Source organism: Sceloporus occidentalis, unplaced genomic scaffold (assembly GCF_023333645.1).
Source record: "Sceloporus occidentalis isolate IW3139 unplaced genomic scaffold, rSceOcc1.0.p SCAF_8, whole genome shotgun sequence".
Classification (NCBI taxonomy): domain Eukaryota; kingdom Metazoa; phylum Chordata; class Lepidosauria; order Squamata; family Phrynosomatidae; genus Sceloporus; species Sceloporus occidentalis.
In genome coordinates, this window is record NW_028316988.1 from 34,183,644 (window position 1) to 34,200,773 (window position 17,130).

The following is a 17,130-nucleotide window of genomic DNA, read 5'->3' on the forward strand; positions in this document are numbered from 1 at the left end:
AAACACACACTTGCAGAGTATCCCCTTTGGCCTTGCTATAAAGAAAGCATGAACTCAGAGGGAAGCAAATGTCAATAGCCCCAAATGCACCCGATCCTTCTTTCCCATCAGCACAAAAATTGGACTGTCTTAGTAGCATTCCAGCTAGTTGGTTGTTTGTCTGTTGTTGTGTGCCTTCAAGTTGTTTCTGACTTATGGAGACCCTAAGATGAATCTATCATGGTGTTTTCTTGGCAGGATTTGTTCAGAGGAGGTTTGCCATTGCCATCCTCTGAGGCTGAGAGAGTGTGACTTGCCAAAGGTCACCCAGTGGGTTTCATGGCCAAGCTGGGAGTCAAATCCTGGTCTCCAGAGTCATAGTCCAACACTCAAACCACTGCACCATGGTGGCGCTCAACGACTAGTTAGCAATGGGTTGGAAATAACTGTTGGTTCTGGCTCCAGCTAGTTAGTAACTATTGCTTCTGGGCCCATCTTAGTGGAGTGGTGAATCCACTCTGGGTTTAAGTCTGAACTGTGAAGGACCTGAGCAACCCTGGCAGAAGTTTCAAAGCCTGTGTGGCTCGGGAATAAATGAAAGCTGAATAAATGCAACCTTATGATTCTAAGATGTGGATCAAGTTATACTTCCAGGCTTCCAAGCCAAGTCTTTGCATGCCTTGTCCCTCAGAGTGAGTCCCTGTCCCTAATATAGGCTGAGCACCTGGGACATCTCCCTTAATTCAGGCTGAAACCCAGAGCCGACATGGCGGCCACCAGATGAATCCACAGCGCACCTCCACCCCACGCATAAATCTGCAAATCCCATGGCTCAAACATCTGACCTGTTTTGTGTTCAGACATCCATGTTACTTGCTCCTCTCCCCACAATTTGAACTTTCCAGTGGTTCCCAACCTTTAGTCTGCCATTCATTTTGGAATCCAGATCCCAGAAGCCCCAGCCAACTTGGCCAACAATCAGGAATGACGGAGTAGCCCTACATTGACAGGCAACTTTAAGATACAAACACACTCACAATCCAACCAAACAGTAAGACATTAAGAATCCTAGACTTGGAAGAGACCACTGTGGATTTTGAGTCAAAGTGACTCAATTTTGTTGCTAGTTTCTACCTGGTTTTAATTTGGTTGCTAGTTTAATCACTTTTGCATTTGGTTTCGTTTTTAGGCTGTTGTAAGCTGCCTCAAACTGGAGGAAACGGTGGGATATAAAATAAAGAAGGAGGAGAAAATAAATAAAGAAGGATATAAAATAAAGAGAAGGAGGAAGAGGGAGGGCAGGAGAGAATACAAATATACTTCTGTATTTTTTATTTTGCGTACAAGGTCAGAGTGGGAGGCCTGGGTTCTTAATCTCATGGAGAGGCAATGTGCATTTCCATCTCATTTGGAAGCAAAATTGCTCTCTTTTTTGAGTGCTCGCTCTTTCTAGCTTGTTAGTGACTCAATTGAAAAGCTCCCTCAAGGCTCAGCCCTTCCCAGCTGGATGGCCTCCTTAAATAAATAACGGTTTCATAGCTCTCACGTTCGTTCGGAGCAGCAAGTGACATTGCCGCAGGACTTCCCAGGCCTCACACTGGGCCTCCGGGAATGTAAACACAACGCCAGGGTTCAGTTTTAAAAAGGGCAAAAGATTTGTGATAAATACACAGGGTTCAGGGCAACGGTGCACATCAAGGGAGGCCAAAGCAAGGAAAATATGGGTATACCTTCTGGAAGGAGTATGTAGAGAGACTTTGTGGCACCTTTGAGACTACCACTGAAAGCAAAGTTGGGAGTATGAGCTTTCCTAGACTGAAGTCTACTTCCTCAGATGCATCTGGAAGGAGGTCACAGCAGGGCTCCAATGGAGATGGAGAGGGAGATGGATTTTCCTTAGAAACAATGGCTTGAATCCCGTAGTTGACGTTGTTGTTGTTAGCCTTCAAGTCATATTTGACTTATGGAGACCCTAACGTGAAGCTATCATGGGGTCTTCTTGGCAAGATTTCTTCAGTTTGCCACAATTGCCTTCATCTGAAGCTGATAGAGTGCGACTTGCCCAAGTTCACCCAGTGGGTTTCCATTGCAAACTCAGGATTCCCAGTGTCCTAGTCCAACATTCAAACCTCTATACCATTGTGACTCCTTGGCGACATATCTGTATGTACTTTGGGGTTACACGTATCTATGCTTTTTTTTCCCAATGAGGGAACACAAGAAAATTATGGCCCCCAACATTTGGAAGAGTTACTTTTGGGGGATACATCTCCCCAACTCCCATAGTCTTTGTGTCCACCTGAAAGGCATCAGTCTAAAAGTGAGTTTCCCAAGATCTGGTTATGGAGCCTTTAAGGCTTGCAAATGCATTGGATTTAGTTGTCCTTGGATCTGGTCAAGAAGGATTCTGCTCAAGTCCATAACCTCTTGCTCTTAGAGTCAAATTCAGGATCCAGCTAGCTGCGGTCCTTAAAAGTCACTCCACCAGATGAATGCCAAATTCTTAATCCTATTGTGTGACTCAGCTAGAGTAGACCCATTGAATCAATGGGGTTTACAGAAGCGTTAGCCCATCATTAAACAATTGGTTCCATAAGTCTCTTCTGGATAAGATTCCCAACAGGATTCAGATCTGTGTCTCTTCCCTTCAGCCACTAGAGAGCAGCCAAGTCCTTAGCCTTCTCACTCCCAGAAAGTTGGATACCAACAAATCAGCAATATAGGGAGCTTGCATATTGCACAAAGAAATCGTTTTGGGACCTTTCACATAATACGATTTTCACTCTATTTCTCTTACCTGAAATGAGCGATGATGCGTTCTCTCTAGGAATCTCTAGGTCCTCCAGCACAATTCTATGGTCAATGCCAGGCGGAAGCTTATCATAGCATCATACTGGAGGACCTAGAGGACATATATCCCCAGCAAGCATTGCCTAAAGCAAGGGTGGGCAATAGCCTTAGGGGGCAGAGACCAGTTTTCCCTTCCCATGGCCTGCTACCACCAGCAATGCTCCCAAATATCACTGTTTTCATTGGAGACCTTCTGAAAATGGCAACCAGAGGTAATACTAGGACTTCCCATTGCCATTTTGAGAAGGCCTCCAATGAAAATAGAGACATAAGAGGGTTCGGGGGGAGTTGTCTCTGGGATGTGTTTTTGTGTTTGGTGAGTCTTTCTGCATTTTGATGAAAGAAACCCGAAATCACACTGAATATATACATTTTTAACAAATCCAGAGGCTTTGAAGGACTAAAGGAGGAGCCAAAGGCCAAATCAGAGAAACCCAGGGGCCACATCATGCACTCTGCAGGCTGCACTTTGTCCATCCCTGGTGTAGGGGATTCTGGGAATTAGATGTAATATTTGCACATTTGCAGAGTTTGGGAAAGTCACTTATGTCGGCTTCATCTCTCAGAAGACCTCTGAGAGCTGGTCTCAAAAATCACTTACCCAGGCTGGGAAAAGTAGGTTTTGCAGGAAACCCTGGAGAGGCGCTGCCATTCAAAGTGAGTTGGGAAATTTACTTTTTGGGGAGTTGTAGTCCCCTCTCCAAAAAAAATATAGTCAATTCCCAGCCCAATTTGAACAGCAGTGTCTCTCCAGAGTTTCCAGCTGAGTCCTCTTTCCCCAGCTCTGTTCTCCAAGAAAGCAAGAGGCATGTCCCCCAGGGCCTTCTGCATGCGAGGAATGAGCTCTGGCCCCTCCACCCCTCCTCAGCCCGACACTGGAATGTCTTCCCGTCTGACCTTGCCTTGCAGAGCCCTCCAAACAAGGCCAGAGTTGGCAGCTCACAGACAAGTTGGCATCGGCCTCCTTCTCTTTCTTCCCCAGGGGGTCAGTCCAGGGATCGGCTCAGCTCTTTGTGCCAGCTCTTTCAAACCCTCAAGGGTTCTTCAGGTTTTGTTGTTAGCTGCCCTCGAGTCAGTTCTGACTCATGGCAACCCTTTGGATGAGAGATCGCCATGGATCCCTATCTTCCACTGCAGTCTTGCCCAGATCTTGCAATAAGCCCTTGCCCATAATAACCCCCTGATTGAGTCTATCCATCTGGTTTGTGGTCTATCTTTTCTATCTTATACCTTCTACCTTTCCTAGCATTATTGTTTTTCCTAGTGACCCATGCCTTCTCATGATGTGGCCCAAGTATGATAGCCTCAACTTGACCATCTTTGCTTGGTCTGATCTGTCCAAGAACCCATGACCGGTTTTCCTTAGGGTCACCATAGGTTGGAAACGACGCACGACACATGTAACAAAGGAAGGATTTAACCATTAGGGCAATTTCCTTGAAAAGGAAAACACCCTTTATTTCCTCTGTCCCACGCTGTGCTCTATTCAGGGATTTTTCTTTACACTTCTGCAATACCTAAATTTCCTTCTTATCTAATCTGCCCAGGAACGAAAGAACCTCTTGAATAAGTTCCAAAGACCAAGAGAGCATTCATGCTTTCTGAGAAAGGGAGACAACATTACAAGGGGTGAAAACCTCATGGCAGCTTCCTCCTCATTGGCATCATCATCGTCATCATCATCAAAATGTTTGTTTCAATCTTCAGTCTTCTGGCAGGGATGGGAGGGAGCCAGGAACTGTGGTTTGCGGCATCTCAATTACAGCCATCGCTTGTAAATAATATTTTGGCATGTGGGACTTTTCTCAAGAAGCAAACAAGCATCCTAGCCAATTATGCCATTGTGCATTTAGTATTTGAAAAGCATTTTGGGGATCTAGGAGATTCACAGCAAAGGATCTCTCGTCATTTGCCCCAGTCAAACCATACAGGTGGAAAGATCCCTAGAAATAGCTCCGTTTCTCTTCCCCAGAATGAAGATCCACCATTTCAGTTCTCATATAGGGAGCTGTCTATTTAAATTAATATTACTTTTATTTTATATTATGTCTTTTCTGTCCAATAATGTGACACAAGACAGCTTGTAGTTGTTTTTTGTGTGCCTTCGAGTCACTTCTGACTTATGGCGACCCTAAAACAAACCTATTATAGGGTTTCCTTGGCAAGGTTTGTTCAGAGGAGGTTTGCCATTGCCTTTCCCTGAGGCTGAGAGAGTGTGACTTGCCCAAGATCAACCAGTGGGTTTTGTAAATCTGTTTGGGAACGTTAAGGACATTAAGGCGACAGGAGAGGGTCCATTTTCGGATACGACAGCATTTCAATGTCTCGCTTTTCTGGGACAATTTTGAAATGGCAACAAAATTCTGCATCCTTTTATCAGTAAAGGTGGTGCTCAGTTGCAGGAATTTATTTGTGGTCTGACAGTATCCTAATCTTTAATCCTAAGAACCTTTTCCCAGTTTGCAAAACTGCATTTCAAAATACCACAAACTTTTTCAGCCATGTAAATCTTCTTCCTTTTGGGATGTTGCTTGACATGCACAAAACCAGGGATTCCACTGCTATAAATTTTCTTCCGTCCGGTTGGAAATGCCCACATTCTCCGGTAATCCTTTAGTCTTTCTCAAAGCTCAGGGTGTTACGTTTTAAAAAAAACAATGTTTATATTGCTCTTTGTAGTGTCCATCGGGTATTTCATTGCCATTACTCAACGTCGTGGGCCTTTGGTTGCAACACGTTCGCCAGCATACTCATCTTGACCTCACCTGTGTCCAGTTCTGGTCACCACAATTGAAGCGTGTCCAGAGAAGAGCGGTCAAAATGGTGGAAGATCTGGAAACCACCTAGCCCTATAAGGAGCTGCTTCAGGTATGTTTAGTCAGGGAAAGAGAAGATTAAGGTGGAGGCATGATAGCCCTGTTTAAATATTTGAAGGGGTGTCACATTGAGGATGGAACTATCATGTTTTTTGCTGCTCCGGAGACTAGGAGACAGAGCAATAGAGACAACCTATAGGAAAAGAGATTTCATCTAAAGTTTAGTAAGAACCTCCTGATGGTAAGCGATGTTCAACAATGGAAGACGCTGCCTGGGAATGTGGTCTCATTCTTTGGAGGTTGGATGGCCAACTGTTGGGAATGGTTTCATGGTGTCTTCCTACATGACAGTATGAGGTTGGATTGGATGGGCTCTTCGAATCATAGAACTATATATTCTGCAATTCTATCCCATATCCCCTCAACCCTTACTGTACATTGCCTCTGTTTTTGACTTGAAGGCACACAACAACAACATCAACAACATCTAATACAACGGTTCTCAACCTGTGTGTTGCAACCCCTTTGGGGGTCGAATGACCTTTTCACAGGGGCAATCCTGTCCTGCAATATAAGCCCTTTGGAAAACACATATTTCCGATGGTCTTAGAAATCATTTTATGGTTGAGGGTCACCACAACATGAGGAACTGTATTAAAAGGTTGCGGCATTTGGAAGGTTGAGGACCACTGATCTAATAGCACTGCTGGATCCCTGACCAGTTTTCACCAATGAATCATAGCATTGGAAGAGACCCCAGGGGCCCTGATCCAGTCCAACCCCATTCTGCCATGCAGGAACTCACAATCAAAGCATTCCCAACAGATGGCCATCCAGCGTCCACTTAAAGACCTCCAAAGAAGATCACCAGCTCCTTTCATCTGCATCAGTTTCGCCACTCCTTTCTCCAACAAAACCATTGTGCTTCTTCACCTCGCATCAGCTTAGCTTTCGCCCATCTTCTCAAACGATTCATCCACTCTGCTCTCTCTGTTGCCAAGTCTTGCGTGATCCAGTGAGCCTGTATGGATCCATGCGAATCAGAACCAAACGGCGATAAAGCAGAGAGCGAATACGTGCCAAACAGAAAAGCAAGGGATGAAAAAAGAGGGGGGAAATCCCACAATCGTGAGACACTGTGTGCAAGGCTGAGATCATGGTCTCCAAAACTACACCAGACGCAGCCCATCCAGACTTAGCACCATGGAGCAATGACTAATTGTCTTGAAACTCCTTGCCCTTCCTTGTTGATGTGTCCCTTTGAGGAGCAACCTGGATTTGGTGGTTTGATGTGTGTGTGATGAACATGTAGGAGGAAAGAAAGAAGCAGGAGGAAGTCCATTAAGTTGTCACGGCCAATGAAGTCATCACAAAGTTGGTGACTTTGGCTGTGATCCATCTTCACTTACAAAAGGCAAAGGTCCTGCTTCATGACTGTCCATCATGGCACCTTGGCACATGGACAATTTCTCACCCCATGTTACTAAATTTGGAGGTTCCCAGGATGGAAACAGGCTGACGTCATCAAACCAACTATGCGGTTGATTCATTCTTCCTTGCACTGAATGTTCACAACAAGTTCCTGGTTTTGGAACCAGGATGTTGCCATTCTGGAGAGAGTGAGGCTCTTCTTCTTTTTCTCCCAGTTATTGATGCAACCTCATATTTGTCGTTCCTCTTCCTCTCTCTCTCTCTAGTGAACAATGCAGTCCCTGCCGCTTGGTCCATGCCCTCCAATATTTCATAGACAACAACCAAGACCCATGTGGCTGAGCCACATCAGTGTGTCAAAAGAGTGCGGACACGCAACAAGAGGACATGAGTTATTAATGAGGAAAGGCACACAAAACTACATACTATTTTAAGCTGAGAAATCGTGTAATTCGTATATGGAGTTTAGGAAAGCTTGGGGGGAAAGGGGAACCCCAAATGGGCCTGTTGGGAAAGGTTAGGAAAGGCTTTCCCTTGAGACTGAGAGAGTGTGACTTGCCCAAGGTCTCCCAGTGCGTTTCCATGGCTGAGCGGGGATTCAAACCCTGGTCTTCCAGTGTCCTAGTCCAACATTCAAACCACCATGCAATTCTGGATCTCAGTTTCCTAGTTACTCACCTTTAAAAGTGTAGGAGGTTACAGGTGAACTGGTTTGGGTTTTACAGAAGCTTGTGAAGCAAACCTCTCTTTTCCTGAGTGTGTTTGCAATCCCAGAGGCTGGTTCCCATGATCTCACACCTTCCTCCGACTTCACCTTCCAAGAAGACTCTAACGCCAGAGTAAGTCACTCTTCTTTTATGGGTAATAACACCATACAAAGAGTTTCGCATCTCCATGCCAGCACTGATTTAACTGAAAGTAAACATATGGACACAGAAACTACTTTACTGGATCAGGCCCAAAGGCTCTTCTTCTGTTTAGTCTTCAAGAGCATCAGCAAACATTTACCTTTCAACAAGCGCCAGATTCCCAACCAGCTGATGGTGGGAATGTTTCTGGAGAGACAATCTGCATAAATAGGCCACGAACCCAGGCAAAACCCAGGAAACCAGGCAATATGGCAACTCCATGGCCTCCAACAGATAGAAACTTGGACATTTATTCCAAGGATGGTCAGAGTGTGGTCAAGATGGCCAAAGTTATGAATGAGCAAGGATACAGACAGGCTAGGAGAGGCTGCAGCTGTTTGCTTTTGCCTAAGCCAACAGGGAAGGGAAAGAGTCTACCTTGGCAATGAAAGTGGTGTCAAACTGCATTATTTCTGCATTGCTGATGAGTTAATCGAGTGCTTAGACTACTGTAATGCATGCTATGTGGGGCTGCCCTTGAAAAGTGTTGGGAGGCTATAGTTACTGCAAAATGCAGAAGCCAGGCGAGTGTAAATCATGCATTTTAGAGACCATGCGACACCAGTTTTGCAAGAACTGCCCTGGCTTCCAGTTTGCCTTAAGCTCAATTCAAGGTGCTAGTTGTTGTTGCTGCGTGCCTTCAAGTCACCTCTGACTTAGGGCGACCCTAACGCAAACTTGTCATGGGTTTTCTTGACAGAATTTGTCCCATGCCTTCTTCCGAGGCTGAGAAAGTGTGACTTGCCCAAGGGCACCCAGTGGGTTTCTGTGGCTGTGCAAGCATTCGAATCCTGGTACCTTCCCCGGATAGCCTTTTCTAGGTGAGCAAAGACCTTTTAATTTTGGTAAGCCTTTGGGGGTTGACAGTTCTGGGGGGAAGAGACTATTTATTTATTTATTTACTGTATTTATACTCCACTTTCAGCCACAACAGTTTATTAGACATTTCTCATAAGAGTCCTAGAGTTGGAAGATGCTCCCAGAGGCCATCAATTCCAACCTCCTGCTGAATGCAGAATCTCCTGCTAAACACGATGATTCCCAAATTTTGGTCCTTCAGGTATTTTAAACTCCATTAAATTCCCAGAAGCCTTGACTGGCTTGGCCAACAGTCATGAATTCTGGGATCTGAAGTCTGAAACATCTGTCGAACCAAAGTTTGGGAACTACTAAGAGAATCTCCAGAAAAGGTCGCTTTGTGGTACAGTGGTACCCCGGGATACGAATGCGCCAGGATACGAAATTTCCGGGTTACGAAATAAATTTACTTAAAAAAACTGTTCCGCGTTACGAAAGTTTTTTCGGGTTACGAAAAAACTTTTGGTGCTTTTCGGCGCGATTTCGCACCAAAAAGCGGCTTTCGCTATTAGCGCCTATGGGCATTTCGGCTAGCGAAAGTTTCCGGGTTACGAAAGCGGCGGCGGAACGAATTACTTTCGTAACCCGGGGGACCACTGTACTATTTATATTTTCTGGGTTTTTTTAGTTCTGTTGCTAATTGAACTACTATATTTTTCATTTTGGTATGTTGAATGGCTCTTACAGTCAAGAAGTTCTTCCTAACATTGAGGGGGATGCTCTTTGCCTGTAGTTTTGATCCATTGCTCCATGTCATAGTCTCTGGAGCTGCAGAAAAGAAGCTTGCTCCATCCTTAACATGGTATACCTTCCAATATTTAAACATGGGTACCATGTCGCCTCCTAACTGTCTCTTCTCCAGGCTGAACATACCCAGCTCCCCAAGATGCTCCTCATAGGGTTTGGAGGTTTCCAGACCTTTCACCATTTTGGTGGCCCTCCTTTGGGACACACTCCATCTTCTCTATACCCTTCTTGAATGGCAGTGCCCCGAAATGGGCCTGGTCTCTGCAAAAACCCTCAGGGCAGTTCCTGGAAACAGGTGTCTCTCCGGTGGTTCTGTCTGCACCAGAATAATCCTTCGCTCTAAACAGGATCAAGGCTTGAGTCATTGTTTGCCTTGAACAAGAGAGGCAACAACAGCCTTGTTTTCCCAGCAATTGGGGGTTGCTCATCGGCACATTTACCTAAACTGAACCTCCAAGTGCGGGGAAGATAAGTATCTGTGGTTTAGGACCAGCCTTCCGTGAATCATTTGTTTTTAAGCCATTGAGATACACAATTATTATTACTTTTTCAATATAAAAACACAAAACAAAACTACCAGGGAAGCTGGATTCATGGATGGCGCTGCTCCGGTTTCTAAGCTGGAGTGACTACCTTTACTCCTTTACCAGGAGTAAAGTCCAACCTTTGCCAATTTAATTGTCCAGTGCTCAAATCACTAAATCATGCTGGCTCTCATTCTCAATCTACTCCATTCAATTTTGCATTTATAAAGACCCTGAAGACCTGGATCTTCTCTGATCTTAGAAGCTAAGCAGGGTCAGCCCTGGTTAGCACTTGGATGGGAGGCTGCCAATGAAAAGCAAGGGCCGTGGGGCATATTTCAGAGGAAGGAACTGGCAAAACCATCTCTGAATATTCCTTACCTAGTTCATGGCATTTCCATAAGTTGGCAGGTGACTCGAAGGCACATGCCATGCGCATACAAGCCCCAAGCCGAATTTTTTTCTTTAGTATATAAAATTCCATTTTTCTGTGCTGAAAACCATCTCCGTTTTTCAAAGAGAGCTAGTCCCAATGTATAAAAATTATTGACCATCTTGGATTCCCCCCCCCCCAAAAAAAAAATCAGGGTTTTTGTACCCTTATGAAATCTGTTTTTGGATGATTTTTGTAAAATAAATCTATTAAAGACATATAAAATAACAATATACAAACTACAATTGACAAAACATATTAATTCATAAATAACATACACAAAAAACTATGGATGCGGACCATGAAAGCCTTCGACTGTAGGATATAATTTTGGTAACAAGCTTTCCGTCCCAAAGGTACACTGCTGCTCTTGGCTGATGTTTTATATTGAGCCTGGGCCTGAATCATGTATTTGAGCTTAGCATTGTGCTCATTGACTGGAAGTGGCTCTCCCAGGTTTGCTAACTGTCTTTCCCAGGCATCACTAGAGGCATGCGAGGAGTTCAAATCTCAACAAATGTCATGTCAGAGGCTAGAAAAGGCTAGGGAAGAAAGAGATGTGTGTTTAAAAAATGAACCACACCAGGTGTCAAATAATACTAAGTACACCATGGATGACAGGGAAAGTAGAGACTGTGAGACCTTTTGCATGCAAAGCCGGTGCTCTAGCAGTCCTACTTTTTCCCCTTTTTGGTGGCTAAGCTCCAAGACGTTTGTCCTGATCCGCCTCTCCTTGGACTCCTTGTACCCATTACAAGTGACAAAGGAGTGGAAGGGTGTGTGGTTGTATTGTGTGGTTTTTTCCTGCACATGCAATGAGGTGAGGCAGGCAAGGATAGATGGACGGATGGATGAGGAAATTAAACCTTGCCGTTCGCTCGTCTTGGTGACTAAACCAGCATTTTTTCTGGGGAAGATAAATCACCTTTTCTTTTCTCTTTTGCGCCCAAGAAAGTGCCAGGGCATGTTAGTTCGGTACATTTTGCTTTTTTGTTTTTGGAAACTGGCAGAGAACAGGAACATGCGGCGAGGACCAAGTTGCTTCATCGACGCATTCCTGAATTAAGTGCCTTTTACCAAACCGAGGGTGTGAAAAATTCTGGGCATTCCCGCTGGCATGAGGATTTGCAAAACCCAGGACAGAGAGCTAGATAAGAGGATTCTGAGAACTAATAATAATAATAATTATAAAAAAGAGTGGAGAAGACCTTCACAAAACCAGAGATTACAAATTGCACTGTGATTTCCCTAGATGCTTTATCCCAAGGAAATGTTCTCAGACGTCTGGCGTAACCAAGCGCTAGAACTGAACACAACTTTTCAAAACGCCGATGAGGATATTCCCAGATCTCAGCGCCTGGCCCTGAAAGTTAACGAAAGCTAATGAAACTTTCCAAACACTGATAGCAGCAATTGGAGGTTGAGAGGTGATATGATAGCCCTGTTTAAGTATTGGAAGGGCTGTCATATTGAGCTTGTTTTCTGCTGCTCCAGAGCAATGGATTCAAATGAGAGGAAAAGCGATTCTGTCAAAATGGTGAAGGGTCTGGAAACCATGAATTCCTATGAGGAGAGACTTAGGGAGCTGGGGACATTTAGCCTGGAAAAGAGAAGGTTAAGGGATGATGTGATAGCCCTGTTTAAGTATTTGAAGGGATCTCATATTGATGATGGAGCAAGCTTGTTTTCTGCTGCTCCAGAGAACAGGACCCAGAACAATGGATGCAAGTTCCAGGAAAAGAGATTCCAGCTCAACATTAGGAGGAACTTCCTGACAGTAAGGGCTGTTCTACAGTGGAATATATTCCCGCAGAGAGTGATGGAAGCCTCCTTCCTTGGAGATCTTTAAGCAGAGCCTGGATGGCCATCTGTCGGGGGTTCTTTGATTGTGAGTTCCTGCATGGCAGAAGAATGGAGTTGGACTGGATAGTCCCTGGGAGTCTCTTCCAACTCTATGATTCTATGAGTGAAACCCCTTTGTTGATCACTTCTTCCCATCTCAGAGAACTATAGAGTTGGAAGAGGCACCTAGGACCACCAAACCCAATTCCTTGCCATGCAGGAATCCAATACTAAAGCATTTCAAACAGATGAGCATCCAGACTTCTTTTCAAAAACTCTAATGAAGAGGAGCCCACATTCTTCTTAGGTAACTTATTCCACTGCCGAAGGCTTTTACGCTCAAGTGCACGCTACATTTTACCCATCTATCAATACAGACTAAGATGGGGACAGGGACAGTGTAGCCTGTGGGACACACATGACCCTAAGTCTCATTTTTGTGGCCCAAACCCCGCTTGAGCATAAAAAACCCCACTCTGTAACCCTGGGAAAGTCAAATGGACCAAAGTAACTCCCAAGCTGGCCACAGATGTGGCACATTATGCCTCAAATCCCTCTGTATACTCTGAAATTTCCTCCAAATAAGTTTGGAAATGGTTGGAAATTGCACCCAAAATGGCAACCCAAAATGCAAGATGGTTGGCACCAGAAAGAAAAATTAGGGAACCATGTGTCCAAGAGGTCTCTCCCTCTCTTTCTCTCTCTCTCTCTCTCTCTGGTTTCATTGTTTGCTCGCTTTGAGGTAGCAAATGAGGTGAAGTTAGTGTCATAAAGCATCCCAGGCCTGGGCAAAGAAACCACCTTGAAGGACAGGATTTAAAAGAGGCCCTGAATCAGATGTTGCCCACATGGCAAGAAATGGACCATCCATGGCGAAAGCATCTAGCTGCATTCTGCATGTCCTTTTCTAAAAACAATGCACCAAGAAGCCCACTCTGCCATGGCCAACCCCTGAATCTGTTCCAGGGACTAAGAGATATATAGTTTTGGGTTTGCCAACTATCTTAGTGCCACGTATTTAGAATGTAGAAGACACAGCAGATGCTTCCATGATAGGTCAGCTAGGCACTTAAGTGGGTCATCTCTCCCAGGTTGCACTTTGGTGACTTGAACCCAGAATCCTTACCATGGGACACATCAGTTCTCATTCTCGATTTGCTCCTAAGAGTACTTTGGGATCCCTTCACAAGATGTGGACAAAAAGTATACTGTTGCTCCAGAAAATCAGCCACTGGAGGTGGGAAGATGATTCAGGACAAGGCTGCCAGGTTGAGAAGAGTTTTCCAGCTTCAGAAAATGGGGAATCAGACCAGGTAGGACTGGTCTCTTGATGACTGGAGTTTCATGGGTGTTGTTGTTGATGATGATGTTGTTGTGTGCCTTCAACTCACTTCCAACTTATGGTGGTCCTAAGAATCACAGGGTTTTCTTGGCAAGATTTGCTCTGATATTGGCCTTTGCCTTCCTCTGAGGCTGAGAGAGCATGACTTGTCCAGGATCACCTATTGAGTTTTCATAGCCAAGCAAGGATATGAACCCTGGTTTTCAGAGTCTCCAACCACTACACTACACTGGCTTTCTTCTGGGTGACATGCACAGATGTAATGGCAAATTGCACGTATGCTGGTCCTTTTCTGGTTGCCGTCAATGGATGTACAGCCAGCCCTCCCTATCCATGGATTCTGCATTTATGAATCCAACCATCCATGGCTTGAAAATATTTTTTTTAAAACCCCCAAAAGCCAACCTTGATATTGCCATTTTATATAAGGGAACACCATTTTACCATGCCGTTGTATATAAATGGACTAGAGTATCCACATATTTTGGTATCCATGGGGCAGGGGGCCTAAAACCAACCCCAAGAGTCCACTGTAGCTGGCATCTCCATCTGCAATGGCTCCTTACCCTCACCACTTCCTTGAGTATAATGGCCCTGTGACCATTTAGTGATCTTAGAGTGATTTAGCAAATCATGACGTGATTTAGGATGCTGGGCAGCATCCAGCTGTGACCCTGCTGCCAAGTGGGAGAAGGACCAGGCATCCTCATGGATGTCTCAGGCATCCTTGGCAATGGTGTCGCTAGAGTCGGTGCCACCCCAGTGTAACAGCTCTCACACCAGCATCCCATTCTGGGTCTGGTGTGGCTGCTGGGTGAGTGAGAAAGGGAAGCAATGCACTTTCCCCATTGCCCAGCAGTGGTGCCAGTCCTGGAAAGGGCTCCTGGGCAGCAAACGCACCCCATCCCCACCAGTATCTGAATCCAATAAGCAGCAGAGGTACCCTGGCTGCCAGAGAGGGGTGGGTAGCGGTCTTCAGACAGATGAGAATAACAGCCCCATTCACCCATCTCGAGGTGTCACCCAGTGTGGTCTGCACCCACAAGTGATGCCCATGATCCTCAAAAGGACTCTCCTTCTTCAGAGATCTAGAAGGATGATGTCCTCTTCCTATGTTCAATAAGCAGAAAATGTGCCAGACTTCTTCTCTGACCTCCCCTGAATACTAAATGGCCAGAGGACAAATCTTCCAACCAAAAGGAAAGTGGCACTCCCAGGGCAAGGGAAAAGGGCCACAAGGATGCTTGGCAGGACTTTATGCTTCTCTCTATCAATGGAGGATCCCAGTCTGTATTCGCCACCTCCCCGAACTTTTGGCAGGAGCCAAGGCTGATGTATCATTAAGAAGGTGAGGCTGAGGAGAGATGGAGGTGTTCCAACCAAACGGTGGTGGAGAAACATGTTCTTCCTGCTCTTTCACTGGCTCTGTTGAAGCCAGAGCCACTTAGGAGGTGGCCAAATTACAGTTGGGCACACAATGTTCCCCTTGGCACCTGTGCCAGCTTTGTGTTGGAGTGAGATGACAAGATAGGCACCGCTTCCCTCTGAAAATGATAGGGAGATGCAGCCTGAGCCACAAAATGGGGAGCCACCTTTGCATGTTGTTGTTGTTGTTGTTGTTGTGTGCGTTCAAGTCATTTCCAACTTATGGTGATCCTAAGGCAACCCTACCATGGGGTTTTCTTGGCAGGTCTCTTCAGAGAGGGTTTACCATTGCCATCCTCTGAGGCTGAGAGAGCATGACTTGCCCAAGGTCATTCTTGGCTGAGCCGGGATTCAAACCTGGGGCTCTAGAGTCCTAGTCCAATGCTCAAACCACAATTACAATCTGGCTTTCTTGGCATGGCAAACTGGAAGCTCCTGTGTCCAAGTTAAAACCCAGTGGAGGTTCAGGGAGTTGCAATGTTCCCTGTGTTGCTGAGCTTGGAGCTGAAACTAGAGCCATGCACTCGCCTTATCCAGGCATAGTCAAATGACTGAGTATCAGTTTTGATGCCCCATGAAAACCAAATAGACACACAAACCCATGCACATTGCTGCACAGGAGTGCAGGGGAGACACCATGCTTATGAAGGTGGTTTTCCCATTGTGAGGCTCATCCATTGCACTCTAGGTGTGCTGAACCCTGAGATTTCCCCCAAATGCTGGAAACTTGACTGCATAATTTCCCAGAGCTCTGGTGACGCCATTAAAATGGCATCAAACTGCCTGACAGATATCTGCTGCCCCTTCCGCGCCAAGGCCCTCAGGCATGGATCAAATGGACCAAATGACCACAAAACACAAGAGAGATTGCAGAAATGCAGATGGATCATCATCTGGTTGCAAAATACAGCAGGGCTGCTCTTGTGAGGATGGATCATTCTCCATCATGGTCCATTGCTGCAATCTGTGAGACAGTTCTTGGGGAATTTTCACTTGAGTGTTGGATTGCAATTCTGGAGACCAGGGTTCGATTCCCCACTTGGCCATGAAATTCATGCCATCCATGCCTGAGGGCACTGGCACGGAAGAGGCAGCATATATCTCTTTCAGGCTAGTTCTTTTTTCCTTCTTCCCTTGACTTCTGAAACTTGATGCAAAACCCTCAGCACTAACACAACAGTCACTGTGGCAACTGTCCAGTTCCTGGTTTAATCTTGCTGGGAAATTACCCGGTGATTCATTTTCTAATCCCCCTTTCGGTGTGCCGGCCCTTTGGGAGAACAAAACCTGAATTCAAAGAATCTGACATCTCATACCTTCCACTGGAACAAAATGTTTCTGAAGAGATGATTCCGTGGAGAACTCCCATGTTGGTGGTGCACCGAGGGTCCATCTACACCGGTGATGCCCAAACTTTGGTCTTCTAGGTCCAAACAGTTCAAAGCCATTGCAAAGACACTGCATCCCTCCTGAGCGGAGTGGTATGACACACACACATATACATTATATAATACATATGGGATCACTATACTAATATATATATATATATATATATATATATATATATATATATATGTAAATTTTGGGTGATACTGCTGAGCAGTTTTAATATATTCTTTGCACACTTGCCTCCCTTGGGTTTGTGGGCTGTTGGATTTTATTAGACATTTCTATTTCCAAGCTCACCAAGCAACCAACCAAGCCCTTGCACTTGGTCATCATTTCATAAGACTCGGTGAATACTTTTCTCGTACAAGGAAGGGGAAAAAATCCCTTTCCCATACATTACCTAAGTGAGATTGATGCCAAGGAGAAGGATGGCTGTCTCTGCATGAAAGTAAATGGCCACCTTCGTGTCAGCGGGTGACATGGCAGGATAAAGTGTCCATTGTCTTCTGTCATCGGTTTTTACCGCACTCAGATTGCCTTCGCAGGATGGACTAGTTTGCATGCAAAGAGGACCAGCCCTTCAAGT

The 17,130-nt window shown here is 45.3% G+C and overlaps 1 protein-coding gene across 2 annotated transcripts in view; it reads left to right on the forward strand.

The window, feature by feature from the left end:
• Nucleotides 1–8,471: 8,471 nt before the first annotated feature.
• Nucleotides 8,472–17,130, forward strand: part of SLC6A14 (solute carrier family 6 member 14) — a 36,200-nt gene continuing 27,541 nt past the window's right edge. The window contains exon 1 of one of the 2 annotated variants that reach the window (XM_089536212.1): nucleotides 8,472–8,805. Coding sequence is in view for 1 of the 2 variants with exons in the window: in XM_089536209.1 (XP_089392335.1) it covers nucleotides 13,579–13,701 (123 nt within the window). In the remaining variant the exon portion in view is untranslated. Of the gene's footprint in view, nucleotides 8,806–13,559; nucleotides 13,702–17,130 lie in introns of those variants that run through there. The other variant, XM_089536209.1, reaches the window with a different exon arrangement.